A 15,146-nucleotide genomic window follows, 5' to 3' on the forward strand; every position below is an offset into this window, starting at 1 on the left:
TCCAAGGTACAGACCAGTAGAAATAGTTCTGGGTCTCACTGGCTTAGCACAGCAGAGTGGCCAGCAACCAACTGCAAAAGCCAACTGCACGGAGCTGCCAGGACAAAGGCGACCTCTGATGTTTTCTTCCCATCTGGTGGGTGGGTATCAATTCTTTTTTCAGTAGTAATCATCAGAAAATTTTTTTAATTTTCCCCCACGGCAAATAAATAATCTTTACTTCTGCCACTAACATTGTGCATACAAGATAATTTCAGAACAATGTTTCATCTGAGAGCAGAATCAGCATCTGCAAAGTCCAATATGGCCAAATACAGACAGACACACAAACTCCACAAATGATGCAAAACATTACAGTCCTGATGTCTGATACTCAAATAAGTGTCCTCACAGAAGAAGCCTTCTGAGGGGCTTTTACTGAATGTGCTCAACCCCCCTTCCCCACAGGAAGCACAGCATTTTGGCTCTTTAAGATTCATGTTTCTTAATCAGCTTGTGAAAATCCAAGAGACCCAGGCTGCACTACAGTCCCCTCACTCAACTATCACAGACCACTTTCAAAGCAGCACTCCTGGGACTGTCCTAGGTGCAGTAGGGAAAGTGGGCTTCCAGCTTCTTTCTCTCTTTCTAGAGACTGGGCGGGGATGTGTTTGTGCATCTAACTTGAAAATGAGGTGGGAAGTACCATTTGTACGAGAAGGTCCAAAAGGTCTTTTCCCTCTCCTCAAAGAGAACACATGAATCTTATCTGGAATCTAAACAAAGCTGGGAATTTCCAAATTTTAGAATGAGAACCTACTGCCTCAAAATCAGAATCATTATCATATTGACTAAATCATTCTCACTTAAAGGTTTCTAAAAAATAGCAATGATTTGCTGAAAACTAATTTACAAGGAAAGTTCATTTAGGAAGTGAAGAAAATAATTTGGTGTGGCAAAAGTTGCTTTCTTAGAGACAGAGATTTATTCCTATTTTTAAACAAGGATAATTATTACAAAATGAAATGCTTAGAAAAATCTAAACATCAGTCATGGATGAAAGTTTCCCAGAGAATTTGACAGGGAAAGAGCAGCAAATAAATTGTCACAGGTTAGGCCTAATGTATAAAACCCAAGTTCCTTTCTCAAATTTTAGATATATCTAATTTGGATCCAAATCCTTGGGGGAATCAATGCAAAATATTTAATGGGTTCCCAGGATATTTAATCATCTACATCAAGTTCATACAGCAAAATCCAGGAAGACATCCAAGTTGCCCTCACCTTGAAGTTATCTTACAGGGTAATGAGCAGACCGTCTGTGGAAGGAGACATGTCTGAGAAGCAAGGCTCTGGGAAAAATAAGGACCAAATGTTTGTCAGCCGGTTGCTTCAGCAGTCACAAAGAATCCAGGGACTTGGCGTTTTCTTTGAGCTTCCCAAGGTGGGAAACCAGGAAAAGAAAGAATACATTAGAGAAGACCTCAGTGGTCATTCACGCCACTGCTATATTCTGCACATGAGGAAAGTAAATCCCAGAGAAACCACAGACTTTGCCTAATGATCTCCCAGTTTTCTGTGCAAGGTTCCATTTCCCATCATCAAGAAATGTGATTCTGAAAAAGGGATTTAGGATATCATAAAAATGGCAGCATGAGGTGAGCCTCTTGAAATATCCCCTGGAATTTACAACAAATCAAACAAGTATAACTCCACAAAGGACTCCCGGTGCAGCAGACAGGCAAGACTAACAAGCACACTACTGAATTCACCTAAAGGTGGGCGAATCATGTGAGCCGGGGAGGAGGGAAGGGAGAAGTGTGGAGACGGAGCCCTGCGGGCTAAGGACGCACACCTAGCTCAGTGCTCCGAGCTCGCTGCATCCTGGAACTACCGCAGCTGTGGAAGAGGGAAGAACTTGGACTGCTAGGGCTCTGCTTATGGCCCACAGGGCTGAGGGGGCAGCATATAACACGGCTGAACCCAAAGCTCACGGCAGAGACCTCGGAGAAAAGACTGAGGGAAGAAGGCTGAAAACGGTGGTTTAAGTCCTCACTGCCGAGCAGAGACCAGAAGCCTTAGGCACTGAGACTAGCCACCCCCTCCCTCCCCTCCCAGAGCTTGCCTCGCCCCCACCTGCCCAGTGTTAGAAGCAGAACAGTAGCAGTGTCAGATCAAAATAACAGAATATTTGCAGTTCTGAGAACTGTGGTCTGCAGACATGGACTCGCAGACCAACTAATTCCGGAAAAGGGGAGGGAGCTGTGGAAGCAGGAACGGTTGCAGTGGTGGTCGCCACCATTGCTCTGGCCACCTGTCACAACCCACCCCACCCCCATCCCCACCTATCTGGGTGGATCCCTGCAGGAGTAAACAGAACTGCTGAAACACGTGGGCTCTGAATCTGGGGCAGGAAGAGCTTTGAAACCTCAGAAGCTCTCCACATCCCCCACGCAGGCAGCGCCCTATGACCCAGGCGAACTGTTCACAGAGGAGAAGCCCGCCTTCCAGGGAATCCCATTACGTGAGAAGCTGGAATAGTGCAGAGAAAACATAACACTACAGTGTGAGAAAGAATAAAAGGCTGTAGTCGGAGAGAAAACAAAACCAATACCTACTGGAAAAACAAAAGAAAGACCTCTTTCTATCAACCTGTTGCAGAACCCGCTCCTGTAGATATCTAGGAAGAAAAATAATAAATCATTAATTGCCATGAATAACCAAGGCAACAAGACAGCTCAGAAAGAAAATGAAAAGTCTTCAGAAAATGAACTTAAAGACATGGAAATATGTGACTTAAATGATAGAGAATTCAAGATTGCAGTTCTTAAAATACTCAATGAGATGCAAGAAAACACAGAAAGGCATTTTAATGAACTCAGAAACACAATCAAAGAACAAAATGAACATTTTACCAAAGAGATTAAAATTTTTAAAAAGAACCAAATAGAATTTCTGGAGATTAAGACTCAATAAAATAAATGAAGAATGAAATAGACAGCTTGTGTAGTGGAGTTGACCAGATGGAGGAAAGAATCAGTGACACTGAAGATTGAAATCTGGAAATGACACAGATGGAAAAAGAAAGAGACTTGAGACTTAAAAGAAATGAAAGAACTCTACTACTTTCTGACTCCATCAGAGAGAGCAATATAAGAATAATGGGATTACCAGAAGGAGAAGAAATGGAGAAGGGAACAGAGAGTATATTCAAACAAATAGTCAATGAGAACTTCCCAAACCTGTGGAAAAAACTGGATCCTTGAATCCAAGAAGCAAATAGAACACCTAACTACCTCAACCCCAACAGACCTTCTCCAAGGCACATTGTATTGAAGCTGTCAAAAATTAACTGCAAAGAAAGAATCCTCAAGGCAGCCAGGGAAAAGAAGACAGTAACCTACAAAGGAAAGCCCATTAGAATATCATGAGATTTTTTTAGCAGAAACTCTACAAACCAGGAGGCAGTGGAATCAAATATTCAAACTATTGAAAGAGAGAAATTATGAGCCAAGAATAATATATCCAGCAAAGATATCCTTTAGATATGAAGGAGAAATAAAGACCTTTCCATACATAGAGAAGCTGAGGGAGTTTTGTAACACGTGACCTGCACTACAAGAAATACTAAAGGAGTCTATTCGACCAGCATCAATAGGGATAAATTGTGGCAACCAAAACATAAAAGGGGGGAGACTATCGGAATATCGGAATGGAGAAACTAAGCATGCTGAAGAAAACGGAATACTCTAAATGTCAAACTTTCTTTTACATAAACTTAATGGTAACCACTCAAAAGAAAAAAGAATCCAGAATTGAAATACATAACATAATAAAAGAAGAAACAGAGGGAAAAACCATAGAATCATAGAATACTACCACACAGAAATAACAGACAACAACAAAAGGGCAAAGAAACAATGGAGACACAGTCTTACCAGAAAACTAAAGATAGAATGATAGGAATTCCTCACATATCAATAATCACCCTAAATGCAAATGGACTGAACTCACCAATAAAAAGGCACAGAGTAGCAGATTGGATCAAAAAACTAAACCCAACTACATTCTGCCTCCAAGAGACACATCTCAGCTACAAGGACAAACATAGACTCAAAGTGAAAGGGTGGAAATTGACACTCCAAGCAAATGGTATCCAGAGAAAATTAGGTGTAGCCATACTGATATCAGATGAAACAGACTTCAGGATAAAAAAGTAACAAGAGACAAAGATGAACATTTCATAATGATAAAGGGGACTATACAACAAGAAGACATAACAGTCATCAATATTTATAAAAGAAGCAACTACTAACAGAAGTAAAGGGAGGAACTGACCAGAACACAATTACAGTAGGGGACCTAAATACATCATTGACAGCTATGGATAGATCATCCAAACAGAAAATAAAGAAATAGCAGCCCTAAATGACACATTAGATGAAAGGGACATGATTGACATTTATAGAGCACGTCATCCTAAAACATCAGACTATACAATTTTTTCTAGTGTACATGGAACATTCTCAAGGATAGACCATATATTGGGACACAAAATCAGTCTCAACAAATTTAAGAAGATTGAAATCATACTAAGCATATTCTATGATCACAAGGCTTTGAAATTGGATATCAACTGCAAAAAGAAAGAAGGAAGAACCGCAAATACGTGGAGATTAAACAACATACTTTTAAAGAACAACCGGGTCAAAGAAGAAATTAGAGGAGAGATCAAAAGATACATAGAAACAAATGAGAATGAAAATACATCCAACCAAAATTTTGGGGATGCAGCAACACAGTTTTAAGAGGGAAATTTATATCATTACAGGCGTATCTCAAAAAAAACAAGAAAAATCCCAGATAAATAACCTCACAAACTTAAAAACCAGAACTAGAAAAAGAAGAAAAAAATGAAACCCAAAGTAAGCAGAAGAAAGGAAATAATAAAAATCAGAGCCGAACTAAATGAAATAGAGAACAAAAATTCTAGGAAATCGAATGCAACAATACATTAAAAAGATTATTCACCATGACCAAGTGGGGTTCATCCCTGGGGCACAAGAATGGTTCAATATATGCAAATCCATCAATGTGATACATCACATAAACAAAATAAAGGACAAAAATCATATGATTATATCAACTGATAAGCATTTGACAAAATACAACATCCATTTATGATTAAAACACTTAATGAAATAGGTATAGAAGGAAAATAACAACATAATAAAGGCCATATATGACAAACCTTCAATATTATTATAATCAATGGTGAAAAACTGAAGCCCTTTGCTCTACATTCAGGAACACGACAGAGCTGTCCCCTATCACCTCTGCTTTTCAACATAGTGTTAGAAGTCCTTGCCAGAGCAATCAGGCAAGAGAAAGAAATAAAAGGCATCCAAATTGGGAATGAAGAAGTTAAATTGTCACTCTTTGCAGATGATATGATGTTATATACAGAAAACCCTAAAGGCTCTACCAGAAGCTATTAGAAACAATACATGAACACAGTAAAGTTGCCAGTTAGAAAAATCAACATCAAAAGTCCATTGCATTCCTATGTACTAACAATGAAACCTAGGAATAAACTTAACCAAGGATGTGAAAGACCTATATGCTGAAAAGTGTAAGACATTTTTTAAAGAAACTGAAGAAGACACAAAGAAATGGAAAGGCATTCCGTGCTCATGGATTGGAAGAATCTACTTAGTTAAAATGGCCATATTACCCAAAGCAATATACAGATCTAATGCAATCTCCATCAAAATCCCAAAAGCATTCTTTAAATAAATATAACAAAAAACCATCAGATTTGCATAGAACCGCAAAAGACCCCGAATAGCCAAAGCAATCCTAAGAATAAAGAACAATGCTGGAGGTATCACACTCCCTGACTTTAGCTTGTACTACAGGGCAACAATAATCTAAACAGCATGGTATTGGCAGAAAAACAGACACATAGACCAATGGAATAGACTTGAGAACCCAGAAATAAATATGGACAGATAATTTTTGACAAAGAAGCAAAAAACATTTGCTTTTCTCCAACAATGAAGAAAAGACAGCCTCTTCAATAAACAGTGCTGGCAGAACTGGAAAGCCACGTACAAAAGAATGAAACTGGACTGCTATCTGTCACCATGTACCACAATTAATTCAAAATGGATCAAGGACTAAGCATAAAACCTGAAACAATAAACTACATAGAAGAAAATATAGGTACTAAACTTATGGACCTTGGGAGCATTTTATGAATTTGACTCCAAAAGCAAGGGAAGTAAAAGCTAAAATAAATGAATGGGATTATATCAAACTTAAAAGCTTCTACACAGCAAAAGAAACCATCGACAAAATAAAGAGGCAACCAACTAAATGGGAGAAGATTTTTGCAAACAGTGCCTCCGATAAGGGGCTAATATCCAAAATATACAAGGAACTCATATAACTCAATAACAAAAAAACAACAACAAACAATCCAATAGAAAAATGGGCAGAGGACCTGAAGAGACATTTCTCCAAAGAGGACATACAAATGGCAAATAGACATGTGAAAAAATGCTCAACATCTCTAATCATCAGAGAAATGCAAATAAAAACCACAATAAGATATCACCTCACCCCAGTTAGAATGACTATCATCAACAAGATAAATAGTAACAAGTGTTGGAGAGGCTGTGGAGAAAAAGGAACCCTCATACACTGTTGGTGGGAATGCAGATTGGTTCAGCTGCTGTGGAAGGCAGTGTGGAGGTTCCTCAAAAAATTAAGAACAGAATTACCATATGACCCAGCAATCCCTCTCCTGGGTATCTACCCAAAAATCTGAAAACATTTATCCATAAAGACAAGTGTGCTCCAGTGTTCATTGCAGCTTTATTTACGGAGGCCAAGACATGGAAACAACCAAAATGTCTTTCGATAGACGAATGGATAAAGAAGTTGTGGCATATATACACAATGGAATACTATTCGGCAGTAAGAAAAGATGAAATAGGACCATTTGTGACAACATGGATGGATCTTGAGATTATAATGCTAAGCGAAATAAGTCAGACAGAAAAAGTAGAGAACAATATTATTTCACTGATATGTGGTATATAAACCAAAAACAACAAAAGAACAAGATAAATGAGAAAGAAAATCTCATAGACACAGACAATAGTTTATTGGTTACCAGAGGGTAAGCCGGGAGGGGGCCGTAGATGAGGGTAAGGGGATCAAATATATGGTGATGGAAGGAGAACTGACTCTGGGTGGTAAACACACAATGTGATTTATAGATGATGTAATACAGAATTGTATACCTGAAATCTATGTAACTTTAGTAACAATTGTCACCCCAATAAACTTTAATTTAAAAAAAAAGTGAAATAAAAAGACACATTATCATCAGCCTTATATTTTCAGAGCCACCCACTCAGACTTGATTGAGGAAAGGCCTCGTTTGAGAATCCTGAGGACCTTCCAAGGATAGCTTACATACCTCTCTGTCTACCTTCAGGTAAATGCTTTGGTTGAGATGCCAGCTCAGCCCTGTGGCTACAAGAACTAAAGGTCAAAGTGTAAGTCTAGGGTTAGAAGAGGGATGGGACGTCATAGGAATGGCGGCAGCGGGGTGCACTTTTTGAGTTCTCCATCCGATCTTATCAGAAACAGGAAGCTTATAACCCATCAAAGGACTCTCTGCTCATCATGCAGAACAGCGAAGAGACTCACGCAGGGATTACTTGCAGTGCCCAGCTTAGGAGGCACAAGATTCAACATACCCAGCGGCCAACTCCAGACCAAGCCAGAGTACTACCGGGTTTGACCTACAAGTGACACACCCAGGGGGGATTCTTTACAGGCACATAGAGGCCAAACCACATCTAAGCGGTCAACCCTCACGCAGCAGAACACCCTGCGTGGGCAGAGCCAAGTCTCACAACTAGTCAGCCTAGGAGTTAACCCCACCTACTCACAAGCGAAAAGCAATTAAGGATCTTCTTTAATAGGACAATATACACAACACAAGAGTCACTTTTGGAGCACACGCAGGGGAGAAGAACGAAGTAGTGCAAGTGAAATATAAAGGACATTTATTACATACTAATCCAGCAAGAACTAAGAACTCAAGGGCATCTACCTAATACATCGAAGCAAACACAGAGAGTCAGCCAGAATGAGGAAACAAGGAAACATATCCCAAATAAAAGAACAGAAGAAACCTCCAGAAATGGAACTAAATGAAGCAGAGGTAACCAAACTATCGGAGACAGAGTTCAGAATACTGATGATAAGAATGTTTAAGGAGCTTAGAGAGGACATCAAGAAGGATGTAGAAATCATAACGAACAACCAGTTAGAACTAAAGAACACAGTTACCGAAATAAAGAACTCACTTGAAGGAATTAACAGCAGGTTAGATGAAGCAGAGGATCGAATTAGCGACTTAGAAGACAAGTTAGCAGAGATCACCCAAACAGAACAACAGAAAGAAAAAAGAATAAAAAACAATGAAGATGGTTTAAGAGACCAATGGGATAACATCAAGCGCAACAACATGCGCATCATAGGAATACCAGAAGGTGAAGAGAAGAAACAAGGGATTGAGAACATATTTGAAGTAATAATGTCTGAAAATTTCCCTAACCTGATGAAGGAAACCAACATACAAGTCCAGGAAGTGCAGAGAGTTCCAACCAGGATAAACCCAAACAGGTCCACTCCAAGACACATTATAGTTAAAATGGCAAAGATTAAAGACAAAGAGAGAATCCTAAAAGCAGCAAGAGAAAGACAGAGGGTTACATACAAGGGAACTCCCATAAGACTATCAAATGACTTTTCTGCAGAAACATTGAAGGCCAGGAGGGAGTGGCAGGAGATACTCAAAGTGATGGAAAACAAAGGCCTACAACCTAGGTTGCTTTATCCAGCAAGGCTATCATTTAAAATTGACGGAGAGATAAAGAGCTTCCCAGAAAAGAATAAGCTAAAGGAATTCATTACCACCAGGCCAGCGTTGCAAGAAATACTAAAAGGACTTCTGTAAATAGAAGAAAGATGAAAACAATCTAACCACAAATTTAAAAATGGCAATAACTATGTACTTATCAATAATCACTTTAAATGTAAATGGTTTAAATGCTCCAATCAAGAGACATAGGGTGGCTGAGTGGATAAGAAAGCTAGACCCTTGTATATGCTGTATACAAGAGACTCACCTCAGATCAAAAGACACACACAGGCTGAAAGTGAAGGGTTGGAGTAAGATATTCCATGCAAATGGAAATGAGAAAAAAGCTGGAGTTGCAATACTTATCTCTGACAAAATAGACTTTAAAATGAAGAAAATATTAAAAGACAAAGATGGGCACTATATAATAATAAAGGGATCAATTCGACAAGAGGACATAACCCTAGTAAACATCTATGCACCCAACATAGGAGCACCTAAATATATAAAACAGATATTGACTGACATAAAGACAGAGATCAACAGTAACACTATCATAGTAGGGGACTTCAACACACCTCTGACAACAAGGGACAGGTCTTCCAGACAGAAAATCAATACGGAAACAACAGCCTTAAATGACACATTGGACCACTTGGATTTAATCGATATTTTCAGAGCATTCCACCCCAATGCTGCAGAATACACGTTCTTCTCAAGCGCACATGGAACATTCTCCAAGATAGACCATATGTTAGGCCACAAAGCAAGTCTTGATAAATTTAAGAAAATTGAAATCATACCAATTGTCTTCTCTGACCACAGTGCTATGAAATTAGAAATGAACTACAGGGAAAAAACTGGAAGACACACAAATTCATGGAGGCTGAATAATATGTTACTAAATAATGAATGGGTCAAGCAGGAGATCAAGGAAGAAATCAAAAGATATCTCGAGACAAACGAAAATGAAAATACAACGACCCAAAATCTATGGGATGCCGCGAAAGCAGTCCTAAGAGGGAAGTTCATAGCACTGCAGGCCTACCTAAAGAAACAAGAAACATCACTAATCAACAGTTTATCTTCACACTTAAGGGATCTGGAAAAAGAACAACAAAATAAGCCCAAAGGGAGTACAAGGAAGGAGATAATAAAGATCAGAGTGGAAATAAATGAAATAGAAACCAGAAAAACAATACAAAAGATCAATGAATCCAAGAGTTGGTTCTTAGAGAAGATAAACAAAATTGACAAACCTTTAGCCAGATTCATTAAAAAAAAGAGAGGACCCAAATTAATAAAATCAGTAATGAAAGAGGAGAAGTGACAACAGACACCGCAGAGATACAAAAAATTTTAAGAAATTACTATGAGCAACTGTATGCCAACAAATTTGACAACCTGGAAGAAACGGACAACTTTCTAGAAGCATACAACCTTCCAAGGCTAACTCAAGAAGAAACAGAAAACCTGAATAGACTGATTACCACCAAGGAAATTGAATCAGTAATCAACAATCTCCCAACAAACAAAAGCCCTGGACCAGATGGCTTTACAGGTGAATTTTACAGAACGTTCAAAAAAGAATTGTCACCTATTCTCCTCAAACTCTTCCAAAAAATCCAGAGTGTGGAAGACTCCCAAACACTTTTTACGAAGCCACTATCACCCTGATCCCAAAATCAGACAAAGACACCACAAAAAAAGAAAACTACAGGCCGATATCGCTAATGAACATAGATGCAAAAATCCTCAACAAAATACTAGCGAACAGAATTCAGCAATACATTAAAAAGATCATACACCATGATCAAGTGGGATTCATCCCTGGTATGCAAGGGTGGTTCAACATCCGCAAATCAATTAATGTGATACACCACATTAACAAAATGAAAAATAAAAATCATATGATCATATCAATTGACGCAGAAAAAGCATTTGATAAAATTCAGCAGCCATTCATGATAAAAACCCTTAAGAAAGTGGGAATAGAGGGATCATATCTCAACATAATAAAGGCCATATATGATAGACCCACAGCTAACATCATACTCAATGGGGAAAAGCTAAAACCATTCCCCTTAAAATCAGGAACAAGGCAAGGTTGCCCACTTTCTCCACTTCTATTCAACATAGTGCTGGAAGTTCTAGCCACAGCAATCAGACAAGAAAAAGAAATAAAAGGCATCCAAATCGGTAAGGAGGAAGTAAAACTGTCATTATATGCAGATGATATGATACTATATTTAGAGAACCCTAAAGACTCCACCAAGAAACTATTAGAGCTGATAGATGAATTTAGTAAAGTAGCAGGATACAAAATTAATATTCAGAAATCAGTTGCATTTGTATATACCAATAATAAAACATCAGAAGGAGAAATTAAAAAGCAATTCCATTTACAATTGCTCCAAAGACTATAAAATACCTGGGAATAAATTTAACCAAAGAAGTAAAAGATCTGTACTCAGAAAATTATAAGACACTGAAGAAAGAAATGAAAGAAGATACAAATAGATGGAAACACATACCATGTTCATGGATAGGAAGAATTAATATAGTTAAAATGTCCATACTGCCTAAGGCAATATATATATTCAACGCAATTCCTATCAAACTACCAACGACATTTTTCACAGAAATAGAACATATAATCCTAAAATTTATATGGGATAACAAAAGACCCTGGATATCCTCAACAATCTTGAGAAATAAGAACAAAGTGGGAGGTATAACAATACCTGACTTCAAATTATACTACAAGGCTACAGTAATCAAAACAGCATGGTACTGGCATAAAAACAGACCCATAGATCAATGGAACAGAATAGAGAGTCCAGAAATAAATCCATGCCTATATGGCCATTTAATCTATGACAATGGAAGCAAGAATGTACGGTGGGGTAAAGACAGTCTATTCAATAAATGGTGCTGGGAAACTTGGACAGACACATGCAAAAAGATGAAGCTGGATCACCTCCTTACACCACATACAAAAATAAATTCAAAATGGCTTAAAGATTTAAATGTAAGATCTGAAACCATAAAATTCCTAGAAGAAAATATAGGAAGAAACTTCACAGACATTACCCGAGCTAAGATTTTTACTGATATATCCTCATGAGGGAAGTAAGAGAAAAATAAACATGTGGGATTACATCAAACTAAAAAGCTTTTTCACAGCAAAGGAAACCATCAATAAAACAAAAAGGATCCTACTGAATGGGAAAAGATATTTGCCAATGATATATCTGATAAGGGGTTAATATCACAAATTTATAAAAACTCACTCAACTCAACTCCAAAAAACAAACAACCCAATTAAAAAATGGGCAGAGGACATGAAGAGACATTTTTCTAAAAAGGACATACAGATGGCAAACAGACATATGAAGAAATGTTCAACCTCACTAACCATCAGAGAAATGCAAATAAAAACCACAATGAGATACCACCTCACCCCAGTCAGGATGGCTATCATCAATAAATCAACAAACAACAAGTGCTGGCGTGGATGTGGAGAAAAGGGAACGCTGGTGCACTGTTGGTGGAATGCAGATTGGTGCAGCCACTATGGAAAACAGTTTGGAGGTATCTCAAAAATCTGAAAATGGAACTACCTTATGATCCAGCAATCCCACTCCTAGGTATCTATCCGGAGAAATCCAAAACTCCAATTCAAAAATCTTTATGCACTCCTATGTTTATTGCAGCACTATACACAATAGCCAAGACCTGGAAACAACCGAAATGCCCATCAGTAGATGACTGGATTAAGAAACTGTGGTACATTTATACAATGGAGTATTACGCAGCCATAAAGAAGAAAGAAATCTTACCATTTGCAACAACATGGATGGACCTAGAGAACATTATGTTAAGTGAAATAAGTCAGAAAGAGAAAGACAAATACCATATGATCTCACTTATATGTGGAATCTAAAGAAAAGAATAAGTGAATGAACTAATCAGAGACAGTTTTGGAAACATGGAGGAAAAACAGAGGGTTGCTGGGGGGTGGGGATAAGGGGAAGGTGAGAGGTTTTGAAAAATAGTCGGTAACCACAAGATGGTCATGGGGGTTTGAAAATTAATATGGGGAACATACAGAGGGATAGTGGATGGGGGGAGGGGGTTTCACACAGTATGAGGGATATAAATGATAAACGTCTAAGTTTTGCTTTGCCTTGTGCACCTGAAACTAATAATAATAAAAAAAAAGAGGGATGGAGAGGTCAGTAAGCAGAGAGGGGGGCCTGCGAGAGGGTGAGCAGGAAAGGGTAAGAGATCTAGACTGTCCTTGCGGTCAGAGATCATGACACAGAGTCCCACAAAATGGGCACTCAGAAAATGGTAAACACTGAATTAAAATATCCTACTTTATCTCCTCCACAATGCAGTGTGACACACCCGCTACATGGCCATTCACAAGAGCACCCCACCCCCCAATAGCTCTTATTTCGGGTATTCTTCATAATGTTGCTCCCTCAATTTATAAGTACGTATTGTCAGAATAAAAGTGATGAAGTCAGTTCAGAACACAGCCTTCTTCCCATCAGAGTTCTGAGCATAGAGCTGTTGATTGCAGTAGGAATTATGTACACAAAAGATTGGCCAAGCCCAGGCTGACAGACAGACAGAGCCGTGTTCAGAGCTGAAGATTGAGGAGATCAATTTTGAAGCTTTTCTGCCTTCATCTTGTAGGTTACAGATGTCGGTGATTTTTTTTTTGCCTCTAAGCCTCATGTTTCAAATGGCATCTTTCCACAGTTATCACAGGCATCATTTTATATAACCCACAGAAAATGAGTCACTTTATGATAAAATAGCATTTTAGAATTTGTGGTCTGCCAGGGGTCTTATTTAATTCACTTGCTTGGTTAGAGAATAAAAACTTTACAAGACAGCTATATTCAAAGTTATTAAATGCTTGAAAAAACAGTAATCCAATTTTATATTTTAGCCATTAATAATGTATCAACAAGCACTAAATTTATCAATAAGCATTAAAATGACTAGCCTGTACATTTCATATCACTATTAAATTTATCAATAAGCATGTGATATATTGCAATAAATTGGACCTCTAGAGAGAGACACCAAAACATACAGTCAACAGAGACCTATGAGGCCAGGCCAAGGCCAGTTCTTACCACTGAACCTCCCAACACCCAAACCAGCACCTGGCACAGAAGCGTTTGTTGGATAAAGGGTAGCTGCATGGTGACCAAACGGAATGGAATCAACTTCCACTTGAATTAAGCAAAGAGCCTGTTCTGAAGGGTTAGTTAAATTGCTCATGTGCTGAATATGACACAATCCAGGTTTTAACCAAAGTGTTTTAAAGCTTCCTTCCTCTAGTGCTCTGTTAGAAATATGAGTACTGGCAAGTAAGAACAATCGGGCAGGAGCAAATGTCACCCATCACACTCACCTGCCATGTCGATGGCAAAAGGCCTGTCTGCTCTCCAGCCAGTGTACCAACCAACGACTTTGCCATTTTCCACCAATGGACGTTCATAGCGTCGCCCGCCAACCAGGCCCACGGGCCAGACAGAGACCTTGCGCGTGGTTCGCATCTATGAAAAGGGGAAAGAGATTTAAGTTTCCTCTGGGAAAAGAATGTGAGGGAAGAAAGCAATGTGAGCCACATAGAAGAAATGGGAAGGGGGAGGGAGATGAACCTCCAAAGGTTGAAGGTTTCCAGACAGAACGCTTCTGCTGACAGACTGCTACCCAATGACTGCCTGGCTGCTCAGCGCCACTGCTGTTAGTTCTGTTACACTATGCCAGCCACTCAAGGCTTAAGAAGACTACAGCGGGTGTCAATACCTGAACATCGTTGACTTGAAGCTGAGTTGCGACTATCAAATATGTTCTATTTCTTTCAAAGTTGAATCTTCTAAACAATACTTTGTGTCTTCAGAAATGAGAAGGTTTAGGTCCCCTTAGGAAACTTCATGACTCAGCAGCAGCAAAAATTTCCCTCACAGGATCCATAGGAGCTGCCTTTTTCTGCATAACTTACTGTGACAGCACACTGAAATCTTGGCTGTGGACCCTGATACAGAGGAGACAGCAGGCACCCCACTGGGTGACAAAAAGAAAAATGTACCCTAAATCCCTCTGCTTTTTGATGGCAAGTGGGCCAAACTGTGGAGGAAGTTGCCCTACCCAGGCAGTTGCAGTCGCTGGTCCTCGTCCTGCAACATTGATGAAT

General features: G+C 38.9%; 1 protein-coding gene across 2 annotated transcripts in view; it reads right to left on the minus strand.

Annotated features, from left to right (window-relative positions):
• Positions 1-15,146, minus strand: part of B3GAT2 (beta-1,3-glucuronyltransferase 2) — a 77,414-nt gene that overhangs the window by 26,781 nt on the left and 35,487 nt on the right. For both annotated transcript variants that reach the window (XM_019749323.2, XM_074333169.1), the window contains exon 2: positions 14,361-14,505. In XM_019749323.2, coding sequence (XP_019604882.1) covers positions 14,361-14,505 — 145 coding nt within the window. The remainder of the gene's footprint in view (positions 1-14,360; positions 14,506-15,146) is intronic.

This window comes from Rhinolophus sinicus, linkage group LG05 (genome assembly GCF_036562045.2).
Source record: "Rhinolophus sinicus isolate RSC01 linkage group LG05, ASM3656204v1, whole genome shotgun sequence".
NCBI classification, from domain to species: domain Eukaryota; kingdom Metazoa; phylum Chordata; class Mammalia; order Chiroptera; family Rhinolophidae; genus Rhinolophus; species Rhinolophus sinicus.